The sequence below is a fragment of the Salvelinus fontinalis genome, chromosome 16 (genome assembly GCF_029448725.1).
Source record: "Salvelinus fontinalis isolate EN_2023a chromosome 16, ASM2944872v1, whole genome shotgun sequence".
Classification (NCBI taxonomy): domain Eukaryota; kingdom Metazoa; phylum Chordata; class Actinopteri; order Salmoniformes; family Salmonidae; genus Salvelinus; species Salvelinus fontinalis.
Genome location: NC_074680.1, coordinates 26,517,522 through 26,541,850, shown reverse-complemented (window position 1 = coordinate 26,541,850; position 24,329 = coordinate 26,517,522). Strand labels below are relative to the sequence as shown.

Sequence of the window (24,329 nt, the reverse complement as noted above, 5' to 3'; positions counted from 1 at the left end):
TGGTATATGGCCAATAAACCACAGCTAAGGGCTGTATCCAGGTACTCCGCGTTGCGTCGTGCTTAAGAACAGCCCTTAGCCGTGGTATATTGGCCATATACCACACCCCCTCGAGCATTTTTGTTTAATTTTACCACACCACCACATACAGTAGCCCTGGAAGAAGACCAGCAGTTGGTGGCGCCATATATTACATTGTTGATTGTTGCTCGTTAAATGAGAGACAAAAATGTACTTGTGTTTGACTCAAAGATGCCACAAACAAACAACCCATTTAGTGAAATTAACAATATTAAATGTATTTTGTTCTTTCACATTTCTTTATCAGTGTCGATTATCAGCAAACAACATATGTTCAACATTTCACATGGTTTCAGTGTGACATATTTGACAACATATTTGGATCTCAACAGTGTGTATATGTGCTGTTTATGTGTGAGCCTGTATAAACATTTACAGATTTGATTGCAGTTAAATTGTTCTGGACAACTGATAAACTCGCTAATTTTGCCCCGGTTAATTTAACCTTGTATATTTGTCTGTGTGTGTGTTTGGCGCTTCCTCTGATGAAGAGGATAATTTATGGTAGTGGCAGGACGGGCTCTTTGTTTGAAGCAGGTAGAGGTTCCCCCCTAAACAAGACAGTCTATCAGAGGAAGATTAATGAAGTAATTTCATGCATGGCTCCTTGCCTCTGTCCCCCTGTACTCTCACTGTGTCTAAACCTGTGATTTACATTGGTCTGCCTTAAACAGGCTTAACCCTTTACGATAATATTTCCCTCTGTTTGTAGTCTATACACACACACTGCAGAGTCAATGCAGTGTCTTTTACCCTAGACATGCACTCTGTGCATTAGCTATATTTCCAGAAATGTATGTGTGGACCAGTTTGATATTACACATATTGTTCCCTTGCTGGTTATAGTTGCCCTTTGGCCTGGTAGACAGGGTGGTGTGTCTGTGCTGGTTCCAGAACAGTATTGTGTGGTGGGACAGCTGGAGCCAGGTCTCTGCGTCTGTGGTTTAGGCCAGGAAATGGAAAGCCTGTTAAGGCTGTTAGACAATGTGTGTGGGATATGTCTTACACAATTCTTTATGATTAGGCATTAGGCATCCACTGCCAACGATTAATGCTCTTGATGACAGATTTGATGGTTGCTGATTCTTTCTCTGAATGCGCACCATTAGACTTTCTTCCTACATTGAGATGAAATGATGCACTATAGGATCCTAATGTGTGCCAAGCCAGGGCTGTACTGATCTACTTTTTTCCCCATGTGATGATGAGCTGTCCTACTCTACAGGGAGCTTCTCTGCTGGGTATGCAGAGTAGTGTGTTAACTCTTCTACTGCCGTAGAAGAATGTTTAAACTGGTAACCCACTCCCTAACAGGGTTCTGGCATCTTCATCCGATCTTTCCTACCGCCATTTGTTTTCCGAGGATCCTTAGCCCTTTTCAGAATAGGATCTCTCCAGTGTCACTCAGACAGTTTACGTCAGACAAACAGCAGCGCCTGTATCATAAGAGGGCCTGTTTTTCCTGCCAGCATCTTTCCAACAGGAAGGAAAGGGGTGGGGTGGGGGAATCAATAGATGTGATCTGCGTCTTCTTGGGCAGCCAGCACTATCTTGTGGCTGGCCTGTTGGTGCGTGTGGCTCATGTTGTCGTAGTGAGTGAGCTCATGGCTTTATAAAGACTACAGTGACATCGCTGTGCAGCAGCTAAATTTAATCCTCTGCTGGAGACTGAAGAAGTTAATTGGCCGGGCAACGGAGCTGCATGGTCCCCCCAGTGGTAACCCAGCACCACCCAGCTCCATGTACACCCATCCCCTGGCCTACGGACTATTGATCTGGGGCCCGCGCTGCTCTCCATAAGCATGCATAAACATCCATTCCTCTCTCTCTCTCTCTCTCTCTCTCTCTCTCTCTCTCTCTCTCTCTCTCTCTCTCTCTCTCTCTCTCTCTGTAGCTCTGCCTCTCCCCCTCTTTTTGGCTTTCTGTTTTTCTGTCTCCTATCTTATTCCTCTATTGTGTTCTTCTATAGAACAGCACATCATACATCTCTGTCAGGCGACGTGTCCGTTAACAAAGAGGCCTCTCCCTCCCTCCCCTCGACACCCACGCTGCCCCTTCCTCTATCTGTTTAGAGCAGGACTAATGACTGAGAAAATCCCAAATGAGGAGTTTCTCCCACATGAAATGGGTCCCTATGAGGTGCAGGGAGTGCCTCTAGCCTCTATACCAACCACTGCCTCCTTTCAGATTTACTCAGATTCGTCTCCCCCGCCTCACTTTCACACTTTCACACACACACACACACACACACACACACACACACACACACACACACACACACACACACACACACACACACACACACACACACACACACACACACACACACACACACACACACTTTTGTCCCCATTCCTCCGAGGGTTATTAACCTGGACCCAGATATATAGAAAGGCGTTCTCCATATTTCACAAGGTTCCCCATACACCCCCCTCCCCCCAAGCCCTGACCCTCTATCCCATTTAATTTCCATGGCCCCATGTGAATACAGAAACCCTCCAGAAACGTCCCATCATAAAGATGATGTTTGGAGACACGTGTGTATTCCAATGATTGTAGCCAGTCAGCCTGTGATCTGATTTCAGTCAGTCAGCCCTCGCTCCCATCTCCCTAAATGAGTCGTCCTCCATGCAGCCGTGCGGTCGGCTGAGTGGTAAGAGGTGGCAGTGGCCACTTGAGGAGAGGTCACCATGGCAGCTGCCAGTGGGCGCTGGTGGTGGCTGGAGGCTGAGACTGTCTGTCAGGAGCTAATTGAGTTCCTCCTCCTGCGCTGACTCTGGGGCCAGTAGCTTATCAGGGACATCGCCCAGGGGCCTCCAGGCAGATCTGCCCCTACTGGGGCATCTGATATCACCCCCCCCATCTGCTTAGGGTGAGGGGTTGGGGGCTGGGATGAGGTTAGCCAACACTATCAAACCAGGTTTTTGGCATCCCACAGAGAGTGAAAAGTACATTCTAAATGATCTCATCATGCCATAAAACTCAGTCGCAGGATGAATCGTTTGAGTACACATTTTACATTTTCTCCCATTTTGAGTTGATCTTTTAATATAAGCACTCGAGTTGTGTAATGTGCTCATAGAAAGAGGGAATGCTAATGTGAGTAAGAGAGACAGAACGTCTGAGTGTCTGTCCGTGTTTAACACTTCAGTACAGTACAGACATTAGCACACTACAGAAGTCAGCATAGAGCTCACAGTAGGAATACCTACAAATTGGCCCAATTAGTTTCTCCAGGCTCTGTCGTCTTCCTGTGACAGTGTTCAGAATGTTCAGGCCGTGTTCAGAATGCTGCCGGAGGCCCAGGCAGAGAAGGGAAGGGCTGAGACATGAGGACGGTTGCTCCTCAGTTCCCTCTCCTCCTGAAGAAGCGGAGCAGAGAGCGATAGAGGAGCTGGAGAGGAGATCATTAGGGCAGCTAATCCTGGTCACGGCAGCAGCACTGGAATGATATTACTGATCTGAAATTCTGTTAGGAGGACCAGCTGGAATCAGATTAAAACCAAACTGCGCAGTGTGCTTTTGTGGGCCCATAACCCACCACTCAGCATGCATTTGATCGGTACAAAGAGAAATAAAGGAGGAGGAAAAGGGCGAGAGAGAGAGAGAGATATCTTTGACGTGCAATCCTCCAGTATGCAGCTGAGCGGCAGAACGGGAAGGACACTTCCTGTACTTGAGAGGAAGACATGGACTATGGATTTCACAATATACCTGGGTCTTGATCAGTTCAGTGGACCTCTTAATTGTATGTCCTGTCTGGGATACATCCTAATTAGCACCTGGTCCATATGTTGTATTTTTATTAACACAGTTCCTGCTGTCAATTCATTTATGTTCATATTTTATTTGCCATATTATTAATAGTGTTTATAGATTTTATTTGAACCTGTCCCATTTGAGAAGAATAATATTTCTGTAAATTTAAGAAAATATTTGATTAATGTACACTAGGTTAAAATGGTTAGTATTCATTCAATGTCATTAATCAATATAAGCAGCCTTGTTAAAAACATAAGCAGAGCAGTAGCATAATGTGTCATTGCGGAATGAGTTAAGGGAATTGTAGCCAGAACATGTATTATATATGACCACATAGAGCTGGAGGGGAAACAGTTTAGACACTTATGCAATTATGCTAAGTGTCACCCTGGAGGTGACCTTTGAACTGGGGTTAAGCTTACTCTGAATTTGTGAATAAAAGCTAAATAGAGCCATCTAACGGCGTGCTGCCATTTTAATATAGAGCCTTTAAGAAGCCGAGTGCAGGTGTCCTATCACACAGGTGCATAGAGCTGTCTGAAGTAGAGAACATAAAGTGGATGAATAGAGACTCCTTTCATTCATTTATGTGGATGGAACCCACATGAGTTATTTAAACAAAGACATTACATGTATGTAAAAAAAGCATCAAGGAGATGGAGCTTTTTATTTTATTATCTTGCTATTTTCTTATTTTGCTTTTACTTTTTAAGAGTACATAGAGTAATCTATTTGAAATAATAAAAATTCCTTAAAACACGGAGAGAGAAAAAACGTCAAACTTCCTTGGTTTTACTTTTACCTTTTCAATGTTTTTTTATAGGTATTTTCCAACTTGTTTTTAGAGTTACTGTGAGAAATACTGTAAATTGAGTGCCATGATCCCTAGTATAAAAGGTGGTTATGGGTTTTATATTGTGTACGTTCTATATTGAAAAAAGTTCCAGGAGTGTTCAGACAAAGGGCTTATTCCACAAGGTCAACGGTTTTAACAGGGGGCATTTTTTAATATTTATTTTAGCAGTTAACCTTTTTGTGAATTTTCAGAGGTGGTGGGCACCTGGAGTTCCAATGAATATACATGGGAAAACCTGGGAATGAGATTTAATTTGACACACTGACCCCCATCTCCACGGGCCCAGGAAGCCAGGGTGAGAAAATAAGGTTGACCCACTGACCCCTGGGCCTGAACCCTACCATCACCCACCCTTACAATTAAATCAGCCAGAGAGAGAGACAGCTATCCCGGCTGCCCCTTCTCCGGCTGGCCGATGGGGATATGGAAAGGCCTTTCCCTCTCTGCATTCTGTAGCAGTCTGAGACGTCCGGCCATGGATAAATCCTGATAGAGACGTTAGGCATACTGGTAGAGAGGTACCCTTTCTCTGCGCTGCCGATGGGAAACTGACATGAAAACTATGGAAACATTACCATTAGTTGGCAAAATACTAATATAACTAACTTGTTAAGGCAGAACCTGGGCTGACTAGCTGCCACTCAAGCAGGAACCCCGGTGTTTGCATTTGCATAAGTCACGCAAGGCTCAATTTCATGAATGTGGGCGAGTGCAGACGACCTTTCACCTTGTCAGTGGTGCCTAGTGCAGAGGTGTGTGTGTGACCCCGCCACGACCTTTAGAATACTTAGAGGTTATCACTCTCATAGCACTCCATCTCCTCAGTTCACTCTGTTTACCCAGGAAAAGTCCATATTAGAAGAGAGCAGTGCTGTTTTATCTGTTCTCCCAGTACACTTTACATGTGGTGGAAGGAGACATAAATCAAATCGTATGGACAATGAGCTGTTTTGGGGTTTTGAAGCTGCGTTGTATCAACACAGCCAGAGGCTGCACTTTATTTCACTCAAGGCAGGCACAACATCAGATGAGATGTACTCAGAAATTCTGTTATCAACCAGACAGTGAACAAAGTCAATATCCTTTTGCCATCATGTTTCTTTTTGCCTGACTGCTGACTCAAGGAGACCGCTCCAGATAAGTTCTCTGTGCTCTGGCTTTCTTTAACCCAGTCTTAAATATGGGTCCCAGGCATGGTGCCATCCTGTGTCAGCTGTGGTTGTGTTTCTGTGTTAAAGCAGAAGGAGTGTGGTCAGTGTTGAGCGTGTTTATTGCACCTGTGTGTTCTCTCTCTCACGGCTGGTGGAGTGTGGGGTTAATGAGGCGCTTAGGATCCTCCCACCTGGTTGGCTGGTTAATGGTGATGGTTAGGATAACATAAATGGGGGGGGGGGGGGGATCAGAATAAAAGAGAACAGCTGATATGTAGTAAGTCCTCTTTGGAGTGTGGGAGTGTGAAGGGACTTGCTCTGTGTGAACAGTAGCCTACAGAGTTTTCCACAGTCAAATTGTGCAAAGATGCATTTTCTCTCTGTAGCTGTCATTGTATCGTTAGACAATGTGTGTAGATTTTTGTTTTGTGGGTAGCACCAGTCGATCTGAAGCTGTTCATGTCTGTTCATGTCTGTAGTCAGACAAACCGTGCAAATGACCCTCCCCTCTCCTTTCCCCCCTTCTCCAGGCTGCTGAATAGAATGGCTGCTGATGACCGGCACCTGCCCTCCAGCTGCGGGTCCTACATCAAGACGGAGCCGTCCAGCCCCTCCTCAGTCATCGACACGGTCAGCCACCACAGCCCCAGTGGCAACTCGGACGCCAGCGGCGGCTATGTCAGCGCCATGAACAGCCACTCCAACGGCCTGGACTCTCCGCCCATGTTCACGCCCGGCGGGCTGGGCCCCGGTGCCTGCCGCAAGCGCTACGACGATTGCTCTAGCAACATCATGGAGGACTCGCCCATTAAGTGCGAATACATGTTGAACTCCATCCCCAAGAGGCTGTGCCTGGTCTGTGGAGATATAGCCTCTGGGTATCACTACGGCGTGGCCTCATGTGAGGCCTGCAAAGCCTTCTTTAAAAGGACAATACAAGGTATTTCCCTGACGCCCCCCCCCCCCCCCCCCCCCCCCCACAGACACACAAACACACTCAGTACAAGGGATCTGCCCCCCTTTTCAGACACAACAATACACTCCATACAGTGTTTTACCTCTCCTCCTCCTCCAGCATAAAACACTCACTCAAAGATGTACTGTATCTCTCTGTGGTCTGAACACAATCACCTACTGCCCTGAACTACCATCTTATAATGTAGCTGTTGACCTACATCATCTCCCTTTATCTCCCTGGGAAAAGGTATATGTTTGAAAGGCTGGTGCCTCCAGTTGTGCTGCTATCAATGGCCTGCATTGCTATGACACCCCGGGCACCTTCATTAATAGTGAGGGGAATCACATGCAGTGCAGCACAGTATGAGACAACACATGTCCACAGGGACTGCATACACAGTGGACAGCCACACACAGGATAGGCCACTAGCCCGTCGCTCGTGATGACATCATCTGCTGGGTAGGTAGGGGGCAGTGGTCGTGACATCATTATCAGGGGTTATCATCAGCAGGTGCATGATATTTCCTGTCCTGTGTGTGTGTGTGTGTGTGTGTGTGTGTGTGTGTGTGTGTGTGTGTGTGTGTGTGTGTGTGTGTGTGTGTGTGCGTGCGTGCGTGCGTGCGTGCGTGCGTGCGTGTGTGTGCTGCATGTGTGTGAGTGCTTGTGAAATAGGGCGTGAGTGCAGATCTGCATGGTATGATGTATCACAGGTTCCCATTAGAGAGGTAATGACAGGCCCCCCACTGTGTGTCTCTCTGTGTGCTCTGTCCTACATTAATCAGTGGGACCTATGGTACGGAGGGAGATATTATTGAGCCAGGGAAAATCACTGCTCAACATGCACAGCTGTCCCTGCCTAAGCTCAGACAGTCTGCGTAAGAATGGGAGAAATTCAAATGAAAACTACAGGAGGCAAAATAAATACTTTAATTTTTAGTGTCATGCATTAAGGTAAACATATAGTGAGCTCCAAAAGTAATGGGACAGCGATTATTTGTTTGTTTGTTTTAGCTCTGTACGCCAGCACTTTGGATTTGAAAGGATATAATGACTATGAGGTTAAAGACTGTCAGCTTTAATTTGAGGGTACCGTTTACAAATTACAGCATTTTTTTGTAGATAGTCCCCCCATTTTAGGGGAACAAAAGTATTGGGACAAATTCACTTATATGTGAATTAAAGTTGTCAAACGTGTAGTATTTGGTCACATATTCCTAGCACACAATGATTACATCAAGCCTGTGACTCTGCTGTTTGTTTTGGTTGTGTTTCAAATAAAAATAATAAAAATAATATGGTATTGTTCACATGTGCCGAATACAACAGGTGTAGACTAATGTGAAATGCTTACTTACGAACCCATTCCCAACAATGCAGAGTTAAAAAAGTAAGACAAATATTTGCTAAATAAAAAGGATATAGTATCACAATAAAAATAATGAGACTATGTTATTTTATGCCAATTAATAATTTAAAAGTAAATAATGCATTTTGCCATTTTGGAGACATTTTTATTGTAAATGAGAATAGAATATGTTTCTAAACATTTCTACATTAATGTGGATGCTACCATGATTACGGATAATCCTAAATGAATCCTGAATAATGACAAGAGAGAATGTTACAGACGCACAAATATCATACTAAACTCTCACCCTTACAATAACAGGAGGCTAGCGTTTTCCAATTAAATCAAATCAAATGTTGTGTCATATGCGCCAACCATGAAGTGCAACAGGTGCAGACCTTACCGTGAAGTGCAACAGGTGCAGACCTTACCGTGAAGTGCAACAGGTGTAGACCCTACCGTGAAATACTTACTTACGAGACCTTAACCAACAATGCAAAAAAGTGAGTAAGAAAAATGTTGTAAATAAACTAAAGGAAAAATTGTAACACAATAAAAAGAACTATAACAATAACAAAGCTATATACAAGGGGTACCGGTACCGAGTGACACTCTAACACACACACATACAAACACATACAGTACCATTCACATTCTTCACACACACTGCTGTCAGTGTAGTATGTGTGAGCGTGTGGTTAGAGTCCAGGGAGTGGACATCGAGACTGTGCAAGAGAGTCAGTGACAACAATAATAATAAAAGAAGGGGTTCTTTGGGGGGGGTATGATATGATATTTATCCCTCTAACTTTCTCACTCGTCATTATTGACGATTCATTCAGGATGATCCTTAATCATGGTAGCTTCCACATTCATGTACAAGTGTTAAGAAACATTCTTTTTTACAATAAAAGTGACTCCAAAATGACCCAATAAATGATTTGCCATTCATTTCTATTGGTCAGAAAATAATCTGAAACACAACCTAAACAGCAAATGCATCCAAGAAAAGTGTAGAGTCACAAGCTGGATGTAGTCATTGCGAGCTATGAATATGGAACCAAATACTTAACTTTGTAATACTTTAATGCACCTATAAGTGAATGTGTCCCAATACTTCTGCTCCCCTAAAATGGGGGGACTATGTACAACAAGTGCTGTCATTTCTAAATGGTTTACCTGATATGGATTAAAATACCCTCAAAGAAAGGCTGTCAGTCTGCACTTTAACCTCATAGTCATTGTATCATTTCAAATCCAAAGTGCTGGAGTACAGAGCCAAAACAACAACACAATTGTCACTGTCCCAATACTTTTGGAGTGCACTGTATTTAGGAGACAAATGTATTTATTATATATTTATAACTTCAGGCGGCAGCTAGCCTAGTGGTCAGAGCGTTGGGCCAGTAACCAAAAGGTTGCTAGATTGAATCCCCAAGATGACAGGGTAAAAATCTGTCGTTCTGCCCCTGAACAAGGCACTTAACCCACTGGTCCTAGGCCGTCATTGTAAAAAGGAATTTGTTCTTAACTGACTTGCCGAGTTAAATAAAATAAAATAAAACTTGTCATTGTACATGCCTCAAATATGTTCTGTAAATATAATAGTCTGTACATCTCAATTGAGGTCCTTGGCTTCTTAAAAATGTCCCCCCTTAATAAAATTCCATTATTGCTCCCAGGTTATGGAGTGCAGGCTGTCTAGCAGGCCTAGGTGTTGATTTTGGACATCCCAAATCCTATCAGCTTTAAACAGTCTATGTACCTTCGCAGGCAAACAAAAGCATTAGGCCAAATTCTGCTGTTTACCCATGCTGCCATCAGCTATCCTGTCTATTGACAAAAGATGAACATTTTCTCTCAAGTAACATAACTATGCTTTTGTCCCCTCGCTACAAAACATTGACGGCGACACACAATAGAACAGAAAATAGCAATCTGGGAAGAAAGAGACGTCTTAAGTGGAGCAATGGCCCAAACGATTAAGAGAGAGGTACATGAAAAGAAAAATGGAAAGTTCTCTTTTTTTCCCTCCCTCACTTTGCATTGTCGATTTGAAATCCCTCTCTTTCTCCTCTTGGAGGGCTGCCTGTAATGGAGCTAATCTGCCGTCGTTTGTCCGAGCCACAGGAGTTTTGTCAATAACAATCAGCGTTTGGAAAGTGTAATTAAGGCCGAGGCTTTTCATTAGGAGGAAGGGAGGGGGCTGTCTCCAGGGACAGCAGGGCCAATTAGAAACTCAGGCACGCGTCGCACGCCGGGTAATTTCAGGGAAAGGAGGGAGAGAAAAAACTAGGACTTCTTTAGATTGGAGAGGGACCCGAGTGCTCTTTCAGAGGAGGAGAGGCTTAATGGCATAATAATCAGACAGGGGTCCCAATCCAGGCAGAACAGGACAGGGAGGAGGACCATGGGACGTTGGGGGAGGGGGAGGAGGAGGGGGCCGAGAGCCTCTGAAATAATAAAAACCACACAGGATGACTAGAGGAGGAAGAGGGCACAGTAAACAGTGGGACATAAAGCCCTTGGATGAAGAAGAGGTTTCAGTAGATGAGACCTGATTAATTAAAGAAATAATGAGGCTGTCTATCCAGGGTGGAGTGTGTGAGACGACATCCCTTAATGAGAACAACACAGAAGACGTGTCTTTTACACTCATTCATCATATTGTTTCTAAGCAATAACACTAAAGCTAATGACCTTTTTTCCCTTGACATCTTTAGCACACAATGAAATGCATTTCATCTGAGAACAATTTGAGACAATAGTGACCACACAGTTGACTTTGTCTGCACGGAATATTTTCCGGAAATGTCTGTTTTTCGACCTGGGGTTCCTAGCTTCATTTCTCTTCTCTCTACTTCCTTACGTTCCACTGCTGTAAAAGAGACCTGATGCCCCTACCTTTTAGACAGGAGGGAATGGCAAATCCATCTTCTGTCACATATTCATCCAATGAAAAGCCCCTGAACTCTTACATGGAGATAGATACATTAGTCAAGCCCAGGTCCAAATTAACGTCAACCTAGATCAGCATCCATCCCGGAAATACTCCTGCTCTTATAGCTCCCTAATCATAGTCCCGTCCCGCACCTCGCGTGCCCCACCAATCAAAAACATAAATCTCTTATTGAACCTTATTTTTCTCTCGTTTTGAACCCAAGTGTAAAATTGCTTGAAAACCAACTGAACTCAGTGGCCCTCTTTTTTATATGAAGTAATAGACCTTGACAGTAAGCCTGTAAAAGTCAGTTTCGATTTTGATGAGAAATACCTGCCATTTTACTGTAATTTACTTACAGGACCTGACTTTCCCCTCACTGCCCTGGCACAGGTCCTGAAAAGCCATAAAATAAATTGAGAGAAGAAAATATTTTTTATGTTATTTGTTTCATACGGTAACCTTTGAAACCAAATATGAACCCAGCGTTCTGGTTATTTATAAACCCTCAAATGCTTGACTGACTGATTGTATGAATAGACATGAATAGACATTTGTCACCGAGGATCAGCCCTTGAGCTATAGATGTCACTATAGGTGAACCAGTCCGTTATTTCTTATATATATTTTTTTTTGAGGCAGCACATGAGTTGGCCTCTGTATGCTGAAAAATAAGTGTATCATGAGAGAGTATGAGTGTGTGTTGTTTGTGCATGGTCTCAGTTTGTTAGCTTTCAGGTGTGCCTTGTGCAGGTGTTCCACCCTGCCCCCGGTGTGGAGGGAAGAGCGGCGGGGGGGGAGGGGGGGGGGGGGGGGGGTGTAGTGGAGGGAGAAGTCTCCCCCGTCAACATGAGTGTCCTGTGGGTTAGCCAGGGACCAGGGTCAGCTCTGCAGTGTTTGTCTGGCAGGCAGACAGCATGCCATATACATCTGCCAATTATATCATGTTCAATATCATGATGTTTAATTCATATGATTAATCTACAGGCCAGATTCTAGGACAATACATTGGATGAAATGATTTTAACTTAAGGTTCTCTAGGCATAAGGGGTTTGTATAAAGGTGCCAAAGTATTGCAGTTGATACAGTGTCATAAAGAAGCAACCACAGCAGGGTAACAGCCTATAGATACCAGAGACGGCTACTCTGATTGCCTTCTGTGAACAGATGGGAAATAGATGGGCTTATTATTATGGTCTGGTTGTGCTATGACAACAGAGACAACAGGAACAGAGACTATCATACCTCATCGCTCCCCTTCCCTCACACCTTTATTTACCCCAGTTCCAAAGAGATGAGAGGAATTGGCATGATGATTTCTAAGCCAGATATAAAGGAGACATTTCTAATTATTTAATACATCTTGGGACCCTCCGCTTGATATGTCCAATAATGTTAACATAATTGCATAAGTTGTTAAAGGGGATTGGAGGGTTGGAGGGGGAACGCTACTGGAATATTATACAGCTCTTACTCTCTCTCTCTTTAAAAAAAAACACTTAATGAGAGTGAGAGTAGAGAGAGAAGCTGGTTGTGTCGGGATGGAATCCCAGTGTGTCTGGGTATGGCTGTTTATCTATAGGCAGGAGAGCTGCTGAACCACTGTGTCTGTATGCAGTTAGACAGGATAATACTGTATGTTAGTCTATATTGAAGTCATTTAGGTTCATCTTTCTAAATGTAGAAGGAGCTGTACACAGCGTTGAATAGATAACAGTTGAATAGATAACATGGCTTTGTGGTCGATATTAAAAAACATAATCCAAGTTTAAGAATGCACACGTAAGAAAACATCAATGATATGTGGACAATGAATGATTCTAATTCAGGACCTTGAGCAGCTAGCTATTATTTTCAAACCCTTTATTGAAAACCTTGACTACAGTAAAAAGTAGGGAATGGCATCGTATATCCTGCCCTTCCTTTCTATTGCTAATGCTACAGTACAGGCAGAAACATCTCTTTTATTGTGTAGCAATGAAACCCTTTTTCATTGTGTTGTCCCGGAATCAGACGCTGTATTGCTGGACTTGAATAATGCATAAGGCCTGTTGTCTGTACACTGTGTAGTCAACAATGGCAACAGTGGTAACAACAGGTTTAGGGCTGCCAGAGTATTATGTAAAGTGGCCGGGGGGGGCGTGTGTCCAACTCTCTTTCCTGTTATTGAGGCAGTGGGCGGCAGAGGGACACAGAGAAGGGAAGGGGCATGCAGGCTGGACGGCTGGCTGCTCCAGGGGCCTGGAAGGGACACGCTCAGAATTAATGAGGCCAATTTAGCGTGGGGGCCAGGGTGGTGTCTGTAAAGGATTCCATGATGAGTACTGGAGGTCTCCCTCCCTCTCTCTCTCCCTCCGGCTCACCTCACCTCAGACACACTACTGTAATTGATTGTTGCATAGGAGATGATTAACAAATGCTGATACCCAATGTCTGGTCTGCACAATCTGATTATAGACTCTAGAATACCGTGTGATATACAGTAGCTATTCCACTGGTTTTAAATCTACACAGTGACTCATACAATGTAAATGTAAATGACAATGCCCTAAAATGTCTATTGTATCAATACTTATATGTTTACGTTTATTCTTCATGTGTGCCCCCTTTTTTTACATGTACAAAAAGGAGAGAGAAAAGGTCAGAACATTTGACCTTTTGCTTTTCCTTTGCCTCTGAGTCAATAGGAAGATACTCTGCCTTATAAAGCGTGGTCAAGCTAAGGTTAACCACATCTCTTGTTCTCTTCAGGCAACATAGAATACAGCTGTCCCGCCACAAACGAGTGTGAGATCACAAAACGGAGACGCAAGTCATGTCAAGCCTGCCGCTTTATGAAGTGTCTCAAAGTGGGGATGCTCAAGGAAGGTAAGGAGATCTCCTTTTCTTGTGAAAGTGTCTGTCTGTCTGTCTTGTATCATTCTCTTTATATTATGTCAACATTATTAAAATAATCTCAAAATTCTCAATGGAACGCCACCATTCAAATAAAAAGGATGTAAAGACTGGATAAATCAGAAAATGACTCCTCAGAGGATGTGGTCTCCTCAAAGTTCCCGACTGATCTAGCAGCAGTGAGTGGGCCCATGCCAGTCCAGACCAGGGTGAGGGATGTTGGCTGCAGCCTGCTGTGCCTGCAGCCACAGCCAGACAACTGATCTGAGCCCCCTGGCCTGTTCTGTCCTCCCCCTACCAACACAGCAGTAAATCATGTGCAGCTGAGCTGGGGACAGAAATATGCTGAATAGGTCGATCCTGCTGTCTGAGTAATAGAAATGTAACAGTATTCCGACTGGAAAGGCTTCTGCTGGGTCCCTGAGCACATACTCCGGCCAGTCTCAGCTCTCCCCGGCATATTGATCTACTAAATGTTTTCCGAACATCTCAGCTCTCTTCCTGTGGATGGTTTTTTAAAGTCACGCCAACTGGGAATTCAATGACAATTAAACATGCTGCCGATGGATTTCTCTGGCTCGGTTTCTTCCCCCCTGCCAGGCCCCGTGAGACCCCAGGCTGGGCTGCTCCTTCCGGGGAGGCCCCGGCCCACGGCCACAGCCCGCTAGCCCCCTACCTACCTGGCCCCAACCCCATGCATTACTGCTCCTTTATTCCCCTCCTAACTTGTTGGTCTCGCCAAACAGCCAAAACACATGAATAATGAGAGCAATGTGGCTGGGGAATGGAGAGGAGGTGTCATATTTATTTAGCTGCCCGCTGGGGAGAGCTCTTTAAGGAAACATACTGTACTTTTTGTGTCTTGCTTTTGAGGGAGCGCTGCTGAGAATAGTTCAAGGGGTGCTTATGTTTGACTAAGCGTGATTATCCATCCACTCCCACTGTACTACAGAATAGACATGAAGACAAGACTCAGGAGGAGATGTTCTCTATTACGGAGGCAGAAAAACACAACAAGATGAGTTATTTTATACTCTCTCGAAATACTCCATAGCTTAATTATCATACCTTAAAATATGTCAACTAAATGTAAATAATTGTTCATGTTGTTTTGTTAATCCCTACCCATCAACATATACCCAGCTTTTACCCCACCCTGTCTCCCTTAATTCACCAGAGACTGGAACGTATATTGTAGATCCTATCCCGTTAGGATGTAGTGATTTCAATTCTCCATCTACAGAGTAGCCTATATAGATCTCTGCTTCGTAACAGAATCTCCTCACTGCATGCAGTGAGATAAAGAGACTGGGCCAGAAAGACAGACTAGTCACATTACTATCTGATGAAAAATGTTTGCCCATATATGATCTGGAGGAATAAGAGACTACAAAATAGGTAGTGACGGCCATAAATGCATGGCCAGTTTCAGGTGGAAGTAAGTGATTGTATAAAGAGAGTGTATAGCTCAAATATGCAGAGAGAGACTTGTCCCAGCGTTCTAATGCATACTGTATATTCAGCATATCCACAGATTGAAAACGACCCTGGTTTTTACGGAGTGGGTTGCGCCACCTTTTACAATAGAGGTAGAGATTAGGTCTGGCTATATGAAGTCCTGCGGGACCCCAGTCCCCCGATCACCCTCCTCTCTCCCACCTCCAGCAAAAAATGTTTTTAAACACAATCAAAACAAGTAAATACATTTCCCAAATGAACAGAAAGATGTGAAATGCATCTAAGCATGTGTGACACCGGTGAGTCTGGTTATGGGGACAGGAGAAGACTCTAGTCCGAGCTCCACGAAGACATCGGCTCAACGCCATGTTCAGAGGCTGGAGATGGTCAGCGCTCATGTGACTGAAGCTACAATGAACTCTGGAGTTCATTACTGCAGAAAGGTCATCCAGTCAATGGAAAAAACACCTAATTATAACTTTACTGCTCAGCTCTAGCAAAGGTGCAATGCAGTTTCATACCGTCAGGCGCTCTACGAAACTACAGTACGTTTGAATGGACCACAACACACCTAACCTCTCTATGATACGACTGAATTTCTAGACATTCAGGGAGATCTTGGAAATGCAATGGAATTTTCCCTAAAATAAATCTAAATGCATTTGTAACATGCACCGAATACAACAAGTGTTAACCTTACTGTGAAATGCTTACTTACAAGCCCCTAACCAGCAACGCAGTTCAAGAAATAGAGTTAAGAAAATATTTACTAAATAAACTAAAGTAAAATTTTTAATTAAAAGTAACACAATAAAATTACATAACAATAACCAGGCTATATGCAGGTGGTACCGGTACTGAGTCAATGTGCGGGGGTACAGGTTAGTCGAGGTAATTTGTAGGTGGGGTAAAGTGACTATGCATAGATAATAAGCAGCGAGTAGCAGCAGTGTAAAAACAAAGGGGGGGTTTAATGTAAATAGTCCAGGTGGCCATTTGATTAATTGTTCAGCAGTCTTATGGCTTGGGGGTAGAAGCTGTTAAGGAGCCTTTTGGACCTAGATTTGGCGCTCTGGTACCGCTTGCCGTACGGTAGCAGAGAGAACAGTCTATGACTTGGGTGACTGGAGACTTTAACATTTTTTTGGGCCTTCTTCTGGCACTGCCTAGTATATAGGTCCTGGATGGCAGGAAGCTTGGCCCCAGTGATGTATTGGGCCTCAGTGCCCATGTTAAAGTTATTACTTGATATCTTTGAAACGCAAGGCATTTCAAGGTTTTACCTCCCCTACTGATTAAGCGAGTACATGGTAAAGAATTAGTGCATGTATTTGGTCCATTGGAAAAGGCTCCAGTTTATCTCTGTAGACGTCTTAAGGGAAGTGTAAGGGAAGTGATCTCCAAAGATCAGCAGTCCGCTTAAAGGGGATCTGCCAGAGACTTGAGTTGAATCGCTCTACTTTCCCCCGACTGTATTAAAGAGGAAGTGATCAATAGAAGAATCAAATGTCAGGGGCTACAGGTTTCTCCTCTGATCAATGGAGTGGGATCAGAGCTGAGAGAGAAAGAGAAAGAGGAACAGATACTATTGAGAGATTACATTGACATCAGTCAGTGGCAGATGCCCTCTGCCCTACCACACACACTACAGTATGCAATCTGTTACCTCTCTGTAATAGGCTACGATCCTGTTATGTTCCCTGGGCTGACAGGTGAGAGCATTACAACAGACATGAACATGTGCTTTAAAGGAGAGGGGAGGGGCTGATACTCAGTGTACCTCCCTGTATATCACTCTTATTATACGACAGAAACACGGTAGAACAACCACATCCCGTTATAGCACTCCTGTTATCCTCACACGAACATTCTGTACACACACGCCACACTACACTCACATATAAACATCACAATACCAGACATATCGAGCTACACGTGGATTCAAGCCAACACATTAGTAAGACACTGACAGCCACTGTGTGGAGATGGGGAATCAATTGTTTGGTTCCATTAGAACCTAGTCAAAGAATGAACATGCAATGAGATTTCAAACAGAACAATGTTTTTCCACGTAGTGTGACTTGGCCTTCAAATGGAGCCTGCATCTTGAGTGGGGAGTGAAGCCAGCATGATGTTACTGCAAGGTGGTATGGTGGCTCCACCACGCTACGGGCAGGTGGATGGAGCATGTGGTGAGAGCGTACGTAGGCCTCGGGGTCAGCAGACTGGGGGGCCAATCAGCAGATAGGGATGGGGGGACAATGTGTGACCATTTTTCCGCTGCCCTCGCTCATCACCACTCGCGGTAAAAAATGCTGCAACACGTTACAAGCATGCAAAGCTGGCAACAGGGGCCCTTTAAAATAGTGCTGACGGTGGTTTAGCGGGGCGGCTGTCTTGAAAGGCAGAGTTCAGTTCACCATGCCTTGCCATGTGGCCGTCTGATTTTCCCAGCTAAAATAGGGTCCGCTTAAGCCCCCCTTGGCACTGCCAACCATCCCAGACATCCTGACACTTTCCCCAGGGAGAGACACCCAGAACAGGTGAGGGGCTCAAAATAAGGGCCCCTGCCTCGGCCGGCCACACAAAGTGAGTGAAGACAGGCCCTTTTGTAGGAGTGTGCTCTGAGGGGGATTATTATTGTTTTTGGAGAGAAAGAGGAGCCCTGGGTCAGCTGGCCCCAGCCCCCGCCCCTAGCCCGCCGCTAATCCGTGTGCAAATGCCAACCGCCTTGGCCAGAAGCCCTCTACCCTGCATCCTGCTTTGAAGAGCTGACATCCGAGCTCACCGCACACTACCGCCCTCCCTTTACCCATCCACCGGGTGATGGTGCCGGCCGTAAAACACAGTGGTGTCTGGTGATGAGGCAGGACTCACCCCTTTTTACACACACATTCACATTCACACACACACATTCACAGTCACACAGACACATTCACACACACACACACATTCACAGTCACACAGACACATACACACACACACATTCACATTCCCAGTCACACAGACACACTCACACAGACACATTCACATTCACAGACACACATTCACACACACACATTCACATTCACAGTCACACAGACACATTCACACAGACACATTCTCATACAATACAGACACACTGGCCACAAACAAACAATCCAAAGCTTGGTCCATGGCTCACCGAAGTGGGCTTGGCAATGGTCTATGGGAGTTTCTTCAAGAGGAGTCAGACACATGGAATGAACTGCTCTACTTCTTTCTCTCTCTCTCGCACGCCCTTGCTCTTCGTCTCACTGTCTCCAGCCGTCCTCCCTTCCTCCCTCTATGGCCCTGTTTGACTGTAAAATGAGACAGGTTAGTGCCAAGCTTTAATTCCTGTCAGCATCTGTTAATTATGGCCGGGACTGTTCTAATTAAAAGAGGCACCCATGTACCTCGGACTCCTCGTCACCGTGGCTTTATGTTGGCTGACATACACAGCCACATGACTAACAGCCCAGCCAGCCCAGCCTAGCCATCCCAGCCCAGCCCAGCCAGCCCAGCCAGCCCAGCCCAGCCACCTCAGCCAGTCCAGCCCAGCCAGTCCAGCCCAGCCAGCCAGCCCAGCCAGCCCAGCCCAGCCCAGCCCAGCCCAGCCCAGCCAGCCAGCCCAGCCCAACACCACGGGACAGCTCATGGGGTACATCCATACCACCTGGCTGTATCTGAGCTCCTCATGAGAGCCCAGAGAAACCGTAGAATGTGGTGACATCACAGTTATCAGCGTTAGGAATTTTCCACTCCTATAGTACCACCAGCAGAAACTGAATCGCAACGCTCCTAAGCACTTAAACCTAGCAAGCACTGACTTGGTGATATCGGAGTCCGTTTTGTCATGAGTTCATACTCAAGGCCTCGTCCCTGAATAGATTTACTGGTCAAATATTTCTTGACACTTTCTTTACATGCTACATGTGAAGGATGTAAATTGCGAAATAAGGAAGTAGTGATTTGCTGCGAATGATGGGTCTCTGCTGGGAGTTGTGGGTAATTAGGTTAGTGGGTTGTCAGTCAGGAAATTGAAAGACAATCCTAATCAGATTTGTGTTTCTAGGGAATCAAATAATTTATATAAGTAGAATAAAATGTCCTTATTCTACTCCTAGAAGATAACACTGTTTGCTGCAGCCACCCATGAATACAGTCTAGCTTGGGGAGAAGGGGCTACAGCTCTGCCAGTGGATGAAATTGAAAATTACTGTTTTCGTAATCCATTGTTTCAGCCCTTTCTATGGAATGAAGGCTATTCTTTACATACTACGTCATCTCCTTTTTTTCTCCCCAAACACCCCCACTGTCTGTTCCCTGTATCGACCTCTAATCAGCGAACATAGGGACATCCAAACCCATTCTCCACGAGAGTACAGACTGAGAGGAAATTGTATTAGCCTCATTTGCAGTGGCCACACAATGCCCAGCTCTGACACCATCTTTACAGTTATAAAGTGATGAAATCATCAAGCAAGTGCTCTCCCTGCAAGTGATTTTAGCAGAGGGGACTTGGTGCGCTGACAAATTAACCCCTCCCCCTCCCTCTCCTCCTCCTTCTCCTCCACCAGCTAGGCCATACATACTGGATAATACCCCTGATCGGAGGTGCTCTCAAATCTAGTTTAGCATCCATTTGTTTAGAGGGTTTAGGTTATACATAATGAATAAATGGATAGGTATTTGCTATACAGGGTTAAGATACATCAGGCACACTCAGCTGTGTGAAGGACAGTGTTCCTGTGGGGCCGCATAGGGTATTGCACAATATACATAAATGTTTCGCACACTATTAAATCAAATCATCATACACCGTGCTGTATCAAATAAATAGAACACTACAGATGAAATATTTTAACTATGTGGAAAAGTAATAGAATAGAAAGGACAATGCAAATGGAAACATTCTTATCAAATAATGAGATAATAACTGATGTTATGATGAGGTTGGTGACATTTACAGTATCAGTGCAGGACCTGGTCCCCTATGAGTGGCAGAGAGTGATAAGGCCTCACTCCTGTCCCGTGAAAGAGGGGTGAAATAAGGAGGTTTTATTGGAAAGCTACCTTCTATCTATCTGTCTGTGTAATAACACAGGGTGTCTATAGCACTGTTCCTGTACACAGCCAGACAGTGTATGTATGGGGTTGTGGATTCACTCCAGAGGTTGGACCAAGTCACAAGCAAGTCTCAAGTCACAAGGTCCAAGTCTCAAGTCGAGCAGCAAATACAGTGGAATGGATCGAAATCGTGCATTCTAAGAGCAAGTTAAGTCAAGTCCAGTCACAAATTGTTGCTTGATGCCCCATTGCTGGTGAGCTTGCAAAGTAGACGGTTCAGATTCTAGAACACCAAAAAAATTTGACGCTGCATATTAATTTTTGGCAATTCTCTCTCCCTGCAATTTCACATTTGCGCTGTGATTTTCAAACATTCTGCGCTGCGACCCCCAAAAAGGCGTGGTTCAAAGCTATTGACCCCTCCCCCCGGACACACATGCAATTTCATCCCATAAATGGTGAAGGTCGTGTGATGTTACATCTTTAGACATGTGCAGTACCGCTGAGGTACGTAATTATACCCACCCAATCTAGGCCTATCTGAACTATGTAAATTATCAATGAAATCCCAAGGTAGCCTATTGTTTTGAAAAATATCATATTAACATAGGTTGGCTACTGTGTTTTTGCCAGGCAAAACCGGAGAAAATTGAAGAAGAGCGTTTTCAGGTCACTAATCTGGATATGTGCACCCGCCGCTGCGTGCCAATGCTGATGACTGGTCATTGGTCAACAGTCAAGACTAAAACTATTGGGTTCTTAAACACAGATTATATGTTTTCTAAACAAAAATGTGGTGCTCTGCCGTAGGCCTGTTAGTGACCAGATCGAATAAGCAAAGGTGGAAATATAGCCCATCTGTAAATAGCCCACCCAATCTACCTACCTCATCCCCATATTGGTTTCATTTACTTTTCTGCTCTTTTGCACACCAGTATTTCTACTTGCACATCACCATCTGCTCATCTATCACTCCAGTGTTAATTTGCTAAATTGTAATTACTTCGCTATTATGGCCAATTTATTGCCTTACCTCCTTACGCCATTTGCACACACTGTATATAGACTTTCTTTTTTTCTATTGTGTTATTGACTGTACGCTTGTTTATTCCATATGTAACTCTGTGTTGTTGTTTGTGTCGCACTGCTTTGCTTTATCTTGGCCAGGTCACAGTTGTAAATGAGAACTTATTCTCAACTAGCCTACCTGGTTAAATAAAGGTGAAATATATATTATTATTTTTATTTAAAAAATAATAAAATACAAACGGTAGGCTATATGTAGCCAATTAGAATATGTATAACATTTTATATCTCATTCAGCTACACACTCGTAACCCCCCCAAAGCCTTCTCACTGCACTAGCTCACCCAACCTGTGTTGACTGACAGTTTGCTGGTCCAATCAGAGGGCTGAGTGTGCGTTTCAGTAGCGTTTGTTTGCAAATGCAATACTGCCTCTGGATCATTTTGTAGCAATGAAGACACTGTGCCACAAAATGAGTAACAAAACGTTACAAAACCTGGCCAGATATTTAAGTCACCCATCTCAAGTCAGTCAAGTCCCGAGTCTTGAGGTACCAAGTCCAAATCAAGTCTCAAGTTATTTCATTTTCTATCAAGTCGGGTCTCAAGACACCACATCAAGTCATGTGACTCGACACCACACCTTGGATTCACTCCTCCTACAGTAGCTACATGGCTAGATGCAGAGGCCCGTTGACAGCTGAGCTCACAGGTACCAGCCTGGTTGCTCATTAGTATTCCGTCTGCCTCACACAAAAAGCCAAATAATTAGAGGGCCAGTCTGTGAGATCATTGACCCTGCGTTAAATATTCATATGTTTAGAGCTCCTTCAGGCTCGGCAGTGTCACAGTAGACCAGCCAGGCATGGACCACATATGGGAACGCAGCGCCAGCCGGCAGTCTCTCTGACACTCCCTGTACTGTACTTTGACCATGCAGACAACAGAACAGAGCCCTTCCTCGGGACAGACACTCACACCTTAGCTTGGTCAAGTTTCTAGTTTTCATGCTTCCTCATATAACAAGAGGAATACTTTTGATACTGATCATGTAAAACAATCTGAGAAGAGGGTATCTGAGTGTGTGAGGGGCAATTAGACTTGAATATTTGTTTGTTATTATAGTGTTACTCTCTACCAATAACAATTGACTAATTGTGGGACTTCTTTACCCTGCGTTAAATGGTTTCATAATTGTTGTGTTTTCATTATAAACATTATATGTTGTAGAATTGATTCATTCATTTTATTTGTCAGATTGGTGAAATTGTATTTCCTACTCAAAGGTCTCCTTGCTTCTTGTCATGTGTCAGGTGTGCGTCTGGACCGTGTGCGAGGGGGACGACAGAAGTACAAGAGGAGGATGGATGCAGAGAGCACAGCATACCTGGGCCTCACCCTCCCCCCTCCTGCCAAAAAACCCCGTGAGTACAGCCTTGTCAACTCACAGCCCAACCCCTCCCCACAGCCCAACCCCTGCCCACAGCCCAACCCCTGCCCACAGCCCAACCCCTCCCCACAGCCCAACCCCTCCCCACAGCCCAACCCCTCCCCACTGCCCAACCCCTCCCCACTGCCCAACCCCTCCCCACAGCCCAACCCCTCCCCACTGCCCAACCCCTCCCCACTGCCCAACCCCTGCCCACAGCCCAACCCCTCCCCACAGCCCAACCCCTCCCCACTGCCCAACCCCTCCCCACTGCCCAACCCCTCCCCTCCCCACAGCCCAACCCCTCCCCAATGCCCAACCCCTCCCCACAGCCCAACCCCTCCCCACAGCCCAACCCCTCCCCACTGCCCAACCCCTCCCCACAGCCTTCTCCCAGTCCACATTCAGTTGAAGCATTCATTTTATTCAGACCAGACTCTCCGTTGTCTGTATAGGTGTATTTCCATGGGAGAGCAGCACTAGAGAATATAGGCCAGACAGGCATTGTTCTAGACACAGCTGAGTTATGACAGGTCACAGAGCGGATGACCGATATTAAACAGTGACTGGGTTCTTAGAGATAGCAGTCCCAGTAACACCATCTCACATAATGTTGAATGTAGAACACGTCATAATTGTACTTATGTGTTCTCCCATGTAAGTACTGTGTGTATCTAAGAGTACAGTACCTGTTTGTGCATCACACTAATGTGACCTTTGACTATTGTTTTGACCACCTCTGCTTCCTCCTCAGTCACAAAGATAGTGTCCCACCTTCTGGTGGCTGAGCCAGAGAAGATCTACGCCATGCCTGACCCCACTATGCCTGAGAGTGACATCAAGGCCCTGACCACACTGTGTGACCTGGCTGACCGGGAGCTGGTGGTCATCATTGGCTGGGCCAAGCATATCCCAGGTATGCCCACCCATCTACAGCCACTGCACTAACTGAACACCATAGACCGATATACACTGAGTGTACAAAAAATGAAGGGCACCTTCCTAATATTGACTTGCATCCCCTTTTGCATTCAGAACAGCCTCAATTCGTCAGGGCATGGACTCTACAAGGTGTCGAAAGCATTCCATAGGGATGCTGGCCCATGTTGATTCCGATGCTTCCCACAGTTGTGTCAAGTTGTCTGTATGTCCTTTGGGTGGTGGACCATTCTTGATACACACGGGAAACTGTTGAGCGTGAAAAACCCAGCAGCATTGCAGTTCTTGACACAATCAAACCGGTGCATCTGTCACATACTACCATACCCTGTTCAAAGGCACTTCAATCTTTTGTCCTGCCCATTGTGGCACACATACGCAATCCATGTCTCAATTGTCTCAAGGATTTCTTTGA

The 24,329-nt window shown here is 44.9% G+C and overlaps 1 protein-coding gene across 4 annotated transcripts in view; it reads left to right on the top strand.

Moving 5' to 3' along the window:
• Nucleotides 1–24,329, top strand: part of esrrb (estrogen-related receptor beta) — a 62,815-nt gene that overhangs the window by 9,814 nt on the left and 28,672 nt on the right. For all 4 annotated transcript variants that reach the window (XM_055864842.1, XM_055864840.1, XM_055864843.1 and 1 more), the window contains 4 exons: nucleotides 6,381–6,790; nucleotides 13,850–13,966; nucleotides 22,860–22,970; nucleotides 23,730–23,891. In XM_055864842.1, coding sequence (XP_055720817.1) covers nucleotides 6,381–6,790; nucleotides 13,850–13,966; nucleotides 22,860–22,970; nucleotides 23,730–23,891 — 800 coding nt within the window. The remainder of the gene's footprint in view (nucleotides 1–6,380; nucleotides 6,791–13,849; nucleotides 13,967–22,859; nucleotides 22,971–23,729; nucleotides 23,892–24,329) is intronic.